The sequence below is a fragment of the Lithohypha guttulata genome, assembly GCF_036872675.1.
Source record: "Lithohypha guttulata strain CCFEE 5908 chromosome Unknown scaffold_3, whole genome shotgun sequence".
Classification (NCBI taxonomy): domain Eukaryota; kingdom Fungi; phylum Ascomycota; class Eurotiomycetes; order Chaetothyriales; family Trichomeriaceae; genus Lithohypha; species Lithohypha guttulata.
This window is the reverse complement of record NW_027042752.1, coordinates 1,869,444-1,883,146: the sequence shown is the minus strand read 5'-3', so window position 1 is coordinate 1,883,146 and position 13,703 is coordinate 1,869,444. Positions and strand designations below refer to the sequence as shown.

The window sequence follows — 13,703 nt, the reverse complement described above, 5'->3', positions numbered from 1 at the left end:
TCATGCGGCTGGCCGGGCCGCCGCTGTTTTTCTCTCTTACAACTGTGTTGTTTGGAGTTGTCACGTTGTCTACAGCGTTTATACGTAGCTGGAGAGGGATGATGGCATTACGGGTGTTACTTGGGATCGCGACGAGCGGGATTTACCCCGGTTTAACGTACTTGATTTCGAGTTGGTATGTGAGGAGGGAACAGGGGATGAGATTTGCGTTTTTACAGGTTGGGGAGGTGGTGGTGTTGGCGACGGGTGGGATTGTGAATTTCGCGATTAACAAGAGTCTCGACGGGAGGGGTGGGGTAGCGGGATGGCGGTATATCTACATCGTGCAGGGATCTATCACGATTTTCTTGGGTGTACTGACATACTTCTGGATTCCGCAATTTCCTGAATGGGCGCACGAGACGAAGCGGTTTTTGACGACTCAAGAAATTGAAATGGTGTTGGCACGGATTGATAAGGATAGAGGCGATGCAGGGAAACCGGAGCCGTTCACGTTGCGGGCTGTGATGGTTCCGTTTTCAGATTTGAAGCTCTATGTCTTTGCGGTGTTGTTCTTTTTGCAGAATTTGGTGAGTACGGCGCTGAGCTACTTTTTGCCGATCGTCTTGCAGGGTGGGATGGGGTTTGGCACGAATAAGGCGATTTTACTGTCTGCGCCGCCTTATTATTACGCTGCTTTGCCGGTTTTGTTGTCTTCGTTGGTTGGGGACTGGTATGGGATACGGGGACCGATCATTGTGTTTAATGCTGTGTGTTTGGTTGTGGGCTTTTGCATGCTGGGCTTTGCGGATCAGGTCACTGTGCGATATATTGGGACTTTTCTGGCCACGGGTGCGTATGTGAGTAATTGGGCTGCGTTGAGTGTGTATCAAGCGAACAATATTCGTGGGCAGTGGAAGAGGGCTACAGTGGCGGCGAGTGTGAGCGCTTTCAATGGGCTGGGAGGAATTGCTGGGTCGTATATTGTGAGGAGCACGGAGGCACCGAAATATCTTACTGCTATCTGGATCAGCATCGGCAGCCATCTGGTAATGATTGCTGTGGTGACGGTTTGTACACTTATGTTCTGGACAGCGAACAGGAGGGCTGATAGAGGTCAAGGAAAAGAGTGTATAGAAGGTGTTGAAGGATTCAGGTACACATATTGACCAAGAGCCTCATTTCTCTCTCCGACGAAAAATGTCTCAGATTGACTAGAACTTCGTTGGGCAGCATCCTCCATCAGAGGTGCCACGTCGATGCGAATGACAATATTGGAGTATCCTACGCTTGCGTCCATCGTCGATGTGCGGTTAAGAGGCTGCCTGCTGATAGTCCCATGACCATGCGAGGTGTTGGCGTATATGTAATGACATACCTCCACTTGTATTGCGGTTGACCATCTGACAGCTAGAGAGAGTCGCGAAGCTCGCAGGAGCACAAGTGAGAGGATTTATACGCCAGCAAAATTGTCTTTTCCTGAAAAAGGTCTCGGACGCATAATTGAGGTTTTCGTCCTCCACATAGAAATTTTGGAGATAGTTATCAGTGTACAATTTCCTGATTTGGTAAACGGACACTGAGGCTTATCAGATGATGTTGAATCTGGATGCTATGTCGGCAGGCGGCTCTACGACTGGATTCTGTCAATTCGTCCAACTTCACTCACCAAGCAGGGCTGGACGCATATCGCAGCTCGGAAAAAGTAAGGACTGCTGCATACCAGGTTGATCGATTGGCTTCGAAGGTTCGATTTGCGCTGAAGACAAACCGAATCTCCACGAGGTCATCCAATTCTCATCTCGTAAAGGCGCCTTTCTCTCCATCAGCTGATGTCGCCAACAAGCTTCTCGATGTCGACAACCAGCATTCTGGACGTAAAGGAAGTCGGATATGGGCCAAGTGGATTTGTCGTATATAGAACGAGGGTGTGATTTTCACAATGCCTTGGCGTTTCTGCACCTTTCATGCTCCATCGTGTCGTGATGGTGTATCAGCTTGAGGTCAATTTATCACGCCTTCTTTCAATCGCGCATGCTGGAATAAAAAGCGAAAATAAAAAACGGAAATCGGTCACGGGGCGATAAGAGCATCACCTCCTTAGCGGATAAACAGCCACAAGACTGGGACATGGCATCAGTGAACTTCACCTTAATATGTTTGTGAGCCTTGAAGTTGGAAGTGGGGATTCAACCAGTAGCTGCTACTTTTTGCAATGATTTCGTTCGTGTTATATGTCTTCTCTGCAGAAGCACACATGAGGCATGCAATCATTATTTTTCCCTTGAGAGCAACTATCTGCAGTGGCTCAATGAGATCAGCCCTGTGGTCGGACATGGAGTGATGAAAGTGTTCGTGATAGGTTGCGGAAGTCCTTGAGCTACAGCCGCGTACACACCGTACCGGAATATGCAGAAGATCATCGTCGGATAGAGAGTTTTCTTGACACATACCTGAATTGACATGGTACCTGGTAACAAAAGCGGTAACAAATTGTAACAATCATGCGTCCTATGTGGCTCGGATCAACAGTAACAACTTCCCAAATTGTGCTTAGCTGCATAGCCAAGAGATCGATGACATGAACAACCAGCTGTGAGACAGTAAGACAGATAATCTTTGGATGTACCAAAGCATACGACAAAGGTGCACCCCAGATTCCCCTCGTCCAAGGGTTCCAAAACTTCGTATTTGACTCTCAGATGAGCCAAGGCCTAAGCTGGCGGACATTATGTGCTCGCATTGTATCATTGAGCACGCAATTATTTCAGAGGATGAGCACATTGATGGATGACACCTTTTTTTTGTAGCAACAAGTGGTTCCAGAAGGAGCCTGGACTGCGCTTACCGACGTGTCACATGTTCCTCGGTATCGATTATCTTCTAGCAGCTCAGACTGTGGTTCTTTCCACGATTGGTCTTTTGAATTGTGCAAGGGTACCAATTCTTTTAGTGGCAGTATCGGCGGGAATTATCCAGCGAACGGACACTCAAAAAACTTTTGTGCCTGCAGGATCAGCGTCGTACTAGGCTAAGATAGAGACTCCACAAATGTAGTCTCGCTTGTCTGACGTGTGAGTCGCGTGAAAGTCGTGAAAGGACAATGTACAATACCACGGAGTACATGTCCTGCATTCGTAGCGCAAGAGCGTCAAAACACAACGAGTATCTAGCTGACTATGCCATTCTTCGTAATACCGTCCGGACGTTGCCAGCATTTGACCTGGAAAGAGTCCTAGCGCATACCAGATCTGCAGATCCCCAATCTTCCAGCATTTATTCCTTAGGGCATCAAAAGAATGGGCCTTCCCCACATACGCTAGAAATTTAAATACTAGTGAAAACGAATTGGGATGACGAGCACGCGCAGACACAATGATCCTGTCGGTCTGTCGGGTGGTCGCGACGAACCCTCTTGTTCTCATTCCCAAGCGAGGGCATTGTGAGGTACATAACAGTGAGCATATCCTGCTCAAGGCTTTCTTTTCGTTGTTTTAATTCCAGGCTGCATCTTTCTCTATTCATAGCTTATTAATTACAGAGGTAACAAACACTGCGACGTGACGATCCTTTGTTCACTCAGATCGTCTTCAGCCTTCCCACTCCGCACAACACCTACACACTATTGTCCAAGATGAAGGTTACTCACCTGCCGGAGTCACCACCTATCTCACCTCCCAATGGCATCCAGGGACAGAATGGCTTCTCTACGCCCCTGTTTCCAGCCAAGCCAAACATTCTCTACATCATGGCAGATCAGTTGGCCGCTCCTCTGCTGAAGATGTACAATCCAAAGAGTCAAATTAAGACACCGCACCTCGACAAACTTGCTGAGAAGGCAGTCGTATTTGACTCAGCGTACTGCCCATCACCACTATGCGCTCCTTCTCGTATGGCCTTGATATCTGGTCAGCACGTCTCAAAGATCGGGGCTTACGACAATGCTTGCTCAATTAGCTCCGATGTTCCTACCTACGCACATTACCTTCGAGCCGATGGTTACGAGACTATTCTAGCAGGAAAGATGCACTTCATCGGGGACCAGCTGCATGGTTATGAGAACAGGTTGACTGCGGACATCTATCCAGGAGATTATGGCTGGGCGGTGAACTGGGATGAGCCAGATAGAAGGTTGGAATGGTACCACAACAGCAGTTCCATCTTGCAAGCTGGTCCATGTGTGAGGACAAACCAGCTGGACTACGACGAAGAAGTCCTACACAAGTCTAAACAATGGCTGTACGATTATGCAAGAGGACCAGAAGACAAGAGACCATTCTGCTTGACAGTCTCTTTCACTCATCCACACGATCCATACGTGATCGAAGACAAGTACTGGGATATGTACGAGGATGTGGACGTCGAGCTGCCAGCCGTCAACATCAGGCCAGAAGACCAAGATCCACACAGCAAGCGACTGCGATATGTGGCTGAGCTCGAAGGTCACGAGTTCACTGACGAGCAAATCAAGAGAGCTAGACGTGCATACTATGGAGCAGTGAGCTACATCGATGACAACGTGGGAGAATTGCTGTCCGTGCTCAAGAAATGTGGTCTGGACGACAACACCATTGTTGTCTTCTCCGGAGACCATGGAGACATGGTGGGCGAGAGAGGCTTGTGGTACAAGATGTCCTACTTTGAGAACTCGGTCCGCGTGCCACTGCTCATTAGTGCTCCTAGACAATTCCATCCACATCACGTTTCTGAAAACGTTAGCACGGTCGATCTGTTGCCAACTTTCGTTGACCTGATTGGTAGCAGTCTGATCCCTGGTCTGCCCATGGACGGTCTTTCCCTCATGCCTCACCTTTATGGTACTACTGGTCATGACACTGCAATCGCCGAGTACATGGGTGAAGGCACCGTTGCCCCTCTCATGATGATTCGACGAGGACCCTGGAAGTATATTACCTGTCCGGCTGATCCTCCTCAACTCTTCAACCTGAAGCAAGATCCACTTGAGCTTACCAATCTTGCCACAAGTCTCGATCCTCAGGTGAAAGAAGTCTTTGACGCATTTGAGAAAGAGGCTGCAGCTAGATGGGACTTCAAGAAGATCACTCAGGACGTACTTCTCTGCCAGCGCAAGCGCAAGTTTGTGTGGTCAGCCCTCACCCAAGGCCGTTTCGAAAGCTGGGATTGGCGAGGCAGTGAGCTCGACGATGGACGCAACAAGTACATCCGAAGCACTATGCCTCTTGACGACCTGGAACGTAAGGCTCGGTTCCCAATACATGCCGACGCCGTCATGCCTCCTAAAGTGGCCATGGACCACATGAAAGCCGTCAGCAACCTACGAAGTGGTGGAGGTGCGAAGATGATGCAAGCAGTAGTACCACCACCTGGCGCTGTTGCTCACTTCCGCTAATGGAACACTGCTGGGTCTGCTGTCCCACGACACATACGACTTTACGATAACACGATATTACTGTATCACCGTTCACAATGTTTTGCATACGTGCTGTGTCTATAAGCGAGGAGTTGGGGGGTCTAGCATTTCTGGTACAAGCACAAGGACATGGAGCTGGGTAACATTACGTGTAAACCACATGCATGTGAGAAGGAGTTATTCAGATGTTGAGCATCACGTCTACAGTACAATACATTATTCCAAAAGTACTAATGCATTTTCACTTCCTCAGTGCAAGTATTTACCCATCGTAAAAACACTCCACATTCAGGCTGTCACTCAGTAGAAGCATTCCGACCAAACGAAATTTTGACTTAAACTGTATTGGGATAGATGCCTTGGCTGACGCGACCGAGAACGCCCTACCAAAGTACGTGCGCCCGACTCGAACTTTACGCGTTCAGAATGGTTATTCGTCCGGTCCCCGATCCTCTTATTGCGACTGTTGGTAGTGAAAGGTTCACCCATCCTTCCTTGCTTCCCGAAGTCGCAATTGTTTTTGCGATATCTTAATAACTTGTTGTCGGCGCTCATGTTCTTCGCGTTCCTGGAGGACGCTGGTGTATTGTTGGTGTTGGTATTGTTATCGGGAAAACGCCCTTCGTAAAATGTCTTCCTCGCCAGTCCCCTCGACGCACTCGGCAGATGACCTCTTCAACATCCCTGCCAGACCTCCGGGATATACTACTCAGGAAACTATTCCAGTTCCACGTACGACACATTCTTCGACACCATTTCAGGAGACCTTACTTTCGCTCCCTCAAAACCCTCAGTCACAGCCTCAATCTCAATACTTGCATACTCAATATAGTGATGTTCCAGGTCGACCACAATCCGCAAGTCAATATGTTACACAGCCCACTCAAATAATACCTCGATCACCGGGAAACGCACCGAACACAGATTTCTCCTCTCCTCCACCCCCTTCGAGGTCTGTTGTTCAAGTCGTGGCTTCTTCGCCTATCGCTCCACCAAGAGTAACAAATGGCAGGACGGGTGGAATTTTGGGAACTGCAATGCATAATGCCCCTCCAGGTGCGGGACAGATGGGTGTTATGCGTATGTCCATGGCACCTGCAGGAACATCCTACAGACAGCCCATTCCTCCGCGTCTACCACCCGGCCGAGTACAATCTCCATCCCAAGCACAGCGGAAGCCAGCTTGGTTCCCCAGTGATCCGGAGTCGAGCGACAACGAACGCCTCGAAGCGCAGCGCAACAACATTAAAACTCGAGTATTCAAGCCCTCTTCGCGAAATGGGACCTCCACAGCTGTACTCAGTCAGCCGCCTACCTCGAACACATTTAGTGGCTTGATGAATGATTTTGGCTACCAGTCGCACACATCAGCCCCGCCACAAGCTGTCAAGAGATCTGCAGATGTCATGGCTAATAGTTATGGCAACGTTCAGAAGAGAAGACATATCATGCCAGCAAACGTCCCATCCGTACAACAAGGTCCTTCATCAGCAACACAGCCCTATCAAGAGATAGAACTCGATGACATTCGTGATCCCCACCTGCGACGGCAGGTTGAAAGATTACAAACAACGTGCTCATCCAGCTCAGTCCGGCAGATATTACATGCCTTACAAGTGACAAAGAACTTTGATGATGCTGCGGATATGCTGCTTTTGCAAAGTGAGAGTAGAGACAAACATCCCTCCACAATGCAACAGCAAACAAGCCGCAATGTTGTGGTGCTTCCCAGCTCAGACGACGAGCTGCTGTATACGCCTGCCAGACCGCCAAAAGGTGTAGCGATGACTGCAAATCAGTACCAAGCAGCACCTCAGCAGATCAGAAGAGCTCCGACTAAATCAATCGCTCAGAAATGGGGTAGCACGCAACAACCACCGCAAGCGACAAACCAGGTTCGAAGACTGGATGTTTTCGATACACCTCCACCTCAGGAGGCGAAGAAACGTACACTTATGAGAGGTCGTAAGAATCGAAGTCCTTCTGGTAGTCCTCGAAAAGCTATCGTGCTTGATGACTCTGATGAAGTCGATTCAGGTATTCAGTCCGAAGCTGAGGACGCTAAGCTCGACAATCGTGTCTTGATCTTTTTCAATACCTGTACTGCGCACGACTTGATGGATATGTCGGGCATACCAAAGGACCAGGCAGAGCATTTTGTTGGCTGTCGACCATTTGCTAGCCTGCAAAAGGTTTTTGATGTGCAGAATCCTAACAACAAGAACAAAACCAAGAAAGGCAGCACATCCTACGGCGAACGTATCTGGGACAAAGTCTACGAAATGACCAAGTCCTATGAGGCTGTCGACTTCGTGGTCAAGAAGTGCGAACAAATGTCGAAACCGCTTGCGCAAAGTATGAGTGCCTGGGGCGTTGATGTTTATGGAAAAGGCAAGGACACTGCTGGCATTGATCTTGTCGACATAAATGCCCTTAAGAGTAATGCCCAAGTCCTGACTGGTAAGGACTCCGGCATAGGCACTCCCATCAGTGATGATGGTAGATCGATAAATGGTGCTAGGAAAGGATTTGTTCCACAACCACCTTCGCTGGCTGAGGGTGTTCAGATGAAAGATTATCAGGTTGTTGGATTGAATTGGCTATATTTGCTGTTCAGATCTAAACTGTCTGGTATTTTGGCGGACGACATGGGTTTGGGCAAAACTTTACAAACAATTGCTTTCATCGCACACTTGTCTGAAATTGGCGAGTCAGGCCCGCATCTTATTGTGGTACCTGCTGCTACTCTTGAGAACTGGCTGAAGGAGTTCCAGCGTTTCGCTCCTTCGTTGAGTGTTCAACCATACTATGGTAGCATTCCCGAACGTGAGGCAATGCGGCTCGAGTATGAAGATAAGCGGGACGAAATTAGTGTGATAATCACGACCTACCAGATTGCAAAGGCAAAAGAGGATATCCCATGGCTAAGACGATATGGCTTCACCTGTGCGATCTTTGACGAAGGTCACATGCTGAAAAATCCGACATCTGAGGTAGCTTCAAAATTGGCTCGAATCAAGTGTCAATTTCGATTGCTGCTTACAGGGACACCACTGCAGAACAACCTAGGTGAACTCATGGGTCTCCTCAAATTCCTCATGCCTCAGATCTTCTCTGAACGAGAAGAAGACATGCTTGCGATTTTCAAACAGTCTATTTCGGTCACGACCACCGGCGCCACGGCAGACTCTCGACAGATGCTGCTTTCCAAACAGCGTATTGACCGAGCCCGTTCAATGCTAACTCCCTTCATCCTGCGTCGCAAGAAATGGCAAGTATTAAAAGACTTGCCCAAGAAAACCCGGCACGTGGTGACCTGTGAGTTGACACAAGAACAACGCGATCTCTACAATGCGCAATTGGCCAAAGCATGGGACATTCGTGAACGCAAGGCTCGTGGTGAGCGTATACCACCCGACGAGAACGCGAATGTCCTAGTTCGTCTTCGGCAAGCAGCTATACACCCACTGCTTTTCAGATACTTTTACTCTGACAAAACACTACGCAAGATCGCGAAGACATGTCCAAAAATTGAACAGTTCCGAGAGTCAAACCCCGAGCTCATCATGACAGAACTGGTTAACTATGCAGACTTTGAGACTCATGACCTCTGCTCGAAGCATACTCCGCTACATCCATACCTCTTGACTGCAGAAAAGTGGGAGAAATCGGGCAAGATTACAAAAATGCTCGAACTGCTCACAAAGTTCAGAGAGGATGGCCATCGACCGCTCATTTTCTCACAATTTGTCATGGTCCTAGAAATACTCGAAAACGTTTTAAAGAACCACAACATATCATACCTGCGACTCGATGGTTCCACTAAGGTTGATGAGCGACAGGACCTCATCGATCTGTTTAATGCTGAGGACAGCGAATTCGAGGTCTTCATGCTATCCACGAAGGCAGGTGGAGCGGGTATCAACTTGACAGGTGCATCTAGAGTTATTGTGTTTGATTCTGGCTTTAATCCGCAGGATGATGTACAGGCCGAGAACCGCTGTCACAGAATTGGTCAAACCAAAGACGTCGAAGTCTATCGGCTCATCTCAGAAGGATCTGTTGAAGAGCAGATTTACGAAATGGGCAAGGTCAAGCTCCAGCTCGATCGCGAAGTCGCAGGTGAAGATGGAGAACCTCAAGCCGTCGATATCCCTGCTAGTGGCGTGGCTACTCCAGCTAACGAGGGTCTTGTGGAAGCCGAAGGTGTGGCAATGATTGAGGACTTGCTATTCAAGAAGCTCGAAGAAGAAGGCAAGACACCTGGAAAACTTGCAGCCGAGCAAAATGGAACTACTCAGAAAAAGCTGCCAAACAGTATCGATGCTGGAACACTAGTCAAGACTGAGAACGATCAAGAAAGTAGCGCTCTCAGCAGCTTAGGCTCTCCTCTCACAGAACTGGCAAGCAGTGACTCTGAGGACGATAAGCCACTTGTGAGAAAGAAAGTTGACAAAGACTCAGAAATCGAGATCGTAGAGGAGAAGCCAGCTGGCAGGGGTAGACGTGCGGCAGCTCAAAAGGCAAGCAAGAATCTAAAAGATCCGTTTGCTGATGAGCCAAGCTCACAAAGAAGCGGACGTGGTACTAAGGTCAAGAAAGAGAGCAGCGGACAAGCAACATTGACTCGAACTGGACGGATTGTCCGTGGGCGAAAGTAGGATGTATATTTTTGAATCGTTGGGAAGGGTGCCGTTTTCAGCGTGTGGATGGGTTGAGGTAGTTGTTGTAATGGTGTAGGAGCACAAGTTGGGTATGCTGTACACTATCACTACTGTAAGTAACGATGTCACACGAACGAAGCGGCCTAGAAGTATCAGACCATAGAGCGAATCTCGAGCGTATTGACGTCCTCGAGTAAAACTGAGATGTGAACTCATCGTCATTCATACTATCATGACTCTTCTCGTTTTCATACTACTGTATTTCGTATCGCGTCCGAAGCTCATAAGACGTATCTCAAACCACTGTGTTACCCAGTCGACCATCTTCGACTCGAGCACATTTTGCAGCCTTCTATAGCGCAGCCTTATTGCTAGCAGTATTCCACTGGTAACCCGCAGCATCCGAGAATTTATAGCCAAAAGAGGCCGTAAAATCATCCAAAACAGCTGGACCCCTGGATCCATAAGGATACTCCATTGGCACAATCTCCTTCTTCTCATCCAAATAGTGCAGGATAGGCGTAAAGATACGCCAAGACGCATCGAGTTCGTCGTCTCTGACGAAATTGGAGTGGTCGCCCTTCAGTGCGTCGAGGACGAGAGATTCATAGGCCTCAGGGATCTTGAGGTCGGAGAAGCGGCGGCGGTAGGTGAGGTCGAGCTCTGTGACGACGGTTTGCATGCTTAGGCCGGGGAGTTTGCTGTTCATCTTGAGGTAGACGGATTCGTTGGGCTGGATGCGGATGACGAGTTCGTTGCGTGGGATGTCCTTGAAGATGCCAGAGGTGACGTCTTTGAATTGGATTCTGATCTCGGTCTTTTGCTCGTTGAGGGCTTTGCCGGCCTTGAGGATGAAGGGGACGCCGTCCCAGCGCTCGTTGCGGATGTAGGCGACCATGGCGCAGAAGGTGGGACATCTTGAGTCTTTGGGGACTGTGTCGTCTTCCTTGTAGGCTGGCTTTGTGCCGTCCAGGCTCTTGCCGTATTGGCCGATTATGACGTTCTTGGGCTCGATGGCTGGGATGCCGCGGAGGACTCGTACTTTTTCGTCTCGGATGTCTTCGGAGGAGAAGGAGATGGGTCGTTCCATGGCTAGGAGGGTGAGGACTTGGAGCAAGTGGTTTTGCATTACGTCTCGGATGATGCCGAATTCGTCGAAGTAACCGCCTCGTCCTTCTGTGCCGAAGGGCTCTTTGAAGGTAATCTGTACGCTGTCGATGTGGTTTCGGTTCCAGGTTGCGCCTAGGAATTCATTGCCGAATCTGAGAATGAGGAGATTCTTTACCATTTCCTTGCCCAGGTAGTGATCAATACGGAAGATCTCCTCCTCTTTCCAGTCTGGTTCGAGAGCTCTTTGTAGTTCTCTTGAAGATTGTAGATCTTTGCCGAATGGCTTCTCGATGATAACTCTGGCAATACCGTTGTTGGGGTAGCAGTTCTTTCTCAGGTGTTGAGATACTGGAATGAACACTGAAGGGGGCAGAGCCATATAGAAGATTCTGTTCCCTGCCTTACGACCCTGTTCGAATTCTTCAATGTGCTTGTTGAGGTTCTGGAATGGCTCGTCCTGGTCGTATTGACCCGAGATGTATGAGCAGCATTTGCAGAAGTCTTCTAACTGCTCTTCAACATCTTTCGTAGGAGTCTTGATGTATTGCTTCACCCGCCTGAGGTACTCCTCGTGATCCATCTTCGTTCGAGCATATCCGATGATATGTATGTCCTTAGGAAGAAACTTGTTTCGGTACTGAACAAGGATTAGCCTCGTCACTCGAGGTGATGAGTGATCCTACCAGGCCAAACAGCGCAGGAAATGTCTTCTTCTTTGCTAGATCGCCAGATGCGCCGAGAACCACAATAGTGGTATCTTCTTTGAGCTCCATGGTGCTTTCTCGAATTAGCTTTGTGGTCGCGAATATAATACCAATCTCACCCAGCATGCTGCGGCTCTTCCTGTTGGAGGATTGTATCAGCCATTTCGATGAGCTCTCAGTATATTGGCGGGCTCCTGGAGAATTTAAGAAACAGTCTGCAGGGTTGGGAAAATATATCGGAGGAAAACAGCACGACCTTGAGCATTCAGTAACTGGTTCGGTGGGGTAATCGCTTGGTGAAGCTTACACAGTATTAGTACTGCGGAAGGACTATTCTAAAACTATTTTCGAGGGTCCGAGGAGGACGCCAGCAGTGTTTGTCAGAGGTGACGTCTCGGCTCAACAAATATTATAGCCAGATAGTTTTATTTCGTTATCTATGTACGGGCTGCCCCTCCGGCTACTGTGTATTCATGATGTCGAGACAGAAAGTACAACCATGACTTCGTGCGTTTGTGGATTGTGAAATCTTAGCAGTCGCAACAAACTCTTTACCCCTTTCGTACAAACAGATTAGTGAAGCTTAAAGTTATGACCTCAACAAGGAGGGCAAAGATGCAAGATGAATTTACACTAACAATTACGCCGCACCAACAAGCCGGAAAAGAGCTTGATAGCTCTCGGATGATTCGGTTACCTATTCGTTTTCGAATTGTATAGGGTCTCGAAACTAGCTTGTTGGCTACATGTAAGGCAGGATACGTCCGCTTCGTGAGACCGCGTTGCTGACCTGATCAATTCATCCTGCAGTGCTTCTTTGCACAAGTTGCTCAGGCCTACCGTGGTGGCTCACCGCACACGAAACCGCCATCGTTTAGGGATCGGTTTTAAGAAGATACGTAGAGAATAACGCGGCAGCCGCAAATATCAGTCACCGCTCATTCCTCGAGGTGTAAATACTCCAGAAGGAAGTGGTGCCGATGTTGATAGCCGTGGTGCGTGGCTTCCCAACATGTGATTAGTAAGTGGTTCTTGTTCGGAGTCCGGAGATAAGTCGACTCCTTCTATGAGGCTCTCAGGCATGAACTGATGGTGTCTTGGCGCGATCTAGTTCCGTTCCCTTTTGAGGCACACACAGCCAAGCAATTTGGAGAAGTTTCAAGCACGTCGACGCCGACAGCAAGCGCAGTCAACTTATCTTGCGCACAACTCTGATCAGCCGGCGTCAATACCTTCGAACCGACACACTTCCGCCAACATGCCTTCCGCACAGGGTCACAGACGTAAGTTGACCTATATGCACCAATAGGCTAACGAATGCGACACAACTCGGACACATCGAAAGCATTAGACAACAGAAACTAACTTTGTTCACGCAGTATACGTCAAGGGCAAGCACCTCTCATACCAACGAGGCAAGCGAAACACGAACCCAAACACATCTCTCCTCAAGATCGAAGGTGTCGATGACTCAAAAGCCGCACAGTAAGGAACCACACCCTAAAGAGAATGTCGAGTAGGACTGGCGGAAGAAACGAGAGACTGACCAAGACTGCTGCAGGTTCTATCTCGGAAAGCGAGTAGCGTTTATCTATCGAGCCGCCCGTGAACGGCAGGGTACCAAGATCAGAGTCATATGGGGCAAGGTGGCAAGACCACATGGCAACAGCGGTGTTGTAAGGGCAAAATTCGTACACAACCTTCCTCCACGATCCTTCGGCGCCTCCGTCAGAGTTATGCTGTATCCATCGTCGATATAAATTGTTCTTTCAGCTAGAGTGAAGAGGATGTTTTCGGGACCATTTGCACGAGGGATGAGGTCACGGCTTTGATGTACTAGAAAGTGGTCAGCGT

At 48.8% G+C, this 13,703-nt stretch overlaps 4 protein-coding genes across 4 annotated transcripts; 3 read left to right on the top strand and 1 right to left on the bottom strand.

The window, feature by feature from the left end:
* Window positions 1-3,613: 3,613 nt before the first annotated feature.
* On the top strand, window positions 3,614-5,350 carry LTR64_004460 (uncharacterized protein; the record flags this gene model as incomplete). The annotated part of the gene is made up of 1 exon (XM_064898805.1): window positions 3,614-5,350. The coding sequence occupies one exon, from the start codon at window positions 3,614-3,616 to the stop codon at window positions 5,348-5,350; it is 1,737 nt and encodes a 578-aa protein (XP_064754762.1).
* Window positions 5,351-6,408: 1,058 nt separating this feature from the next.
* On the top strand, window positions 6,409-10,032 carry FUN30 (DNA-dependent ATPase fun30; the record flags this gene model as incomplete). The annotated part of the gene is made up of 2 exons (XM_064898804.1): window positions 6,409-6,451; window positions 6,473-10,032. 2 exons carry the CDS (start codon window positions 6,409-6,411, stop codon window positions 10,030-10,032), a joined length of 3,603 nt encoding a protein of 1,200 aa, XP_064754761.1.
* Window positions 10,033-10,387: 355 nt separating this feature from the next.
* ZWF1 (Glucose-6-phosphate 1-dehydrogenase) lies at window positions 10,388-11,918 on the bottom strand (the record flags this gene model as incomplete). The annotated part of the gene is made up of 2 exons (XM_064898803.1): window positions 10,388-11,782; window positions 11,829-11,918. 2 exons carry the CDS (start codon window positions 11,916-11,918, stop codon window positions 10,388-10,390), a joined length of 1,485 nt encoding a protein of 494 aa, XP_064754760.1.
* A 1,189-nt stretch (window positions 11,919-13,107) lies between these two features.
* On the top strand, window positions 13,108-13,609 carry RPL33B (60S ribosomal protein L33B; the record flags this gene model as incomplete). Its single annotated transcript, XM_064898802.1, has 3 exons — window positions 13,108-13,132; window positions 13,229-13,334; window positions 13,411-13,609. 3 exons carry the CDS (start codon window positions 13,108-13,110, stop codon window positions 13,607-13,609), a joined length of 330 nt encoding a protein of 109 aa, XP_064754759.1.
* Window positions 13,610-13,703: the final 94 nt, after the last annotated feature.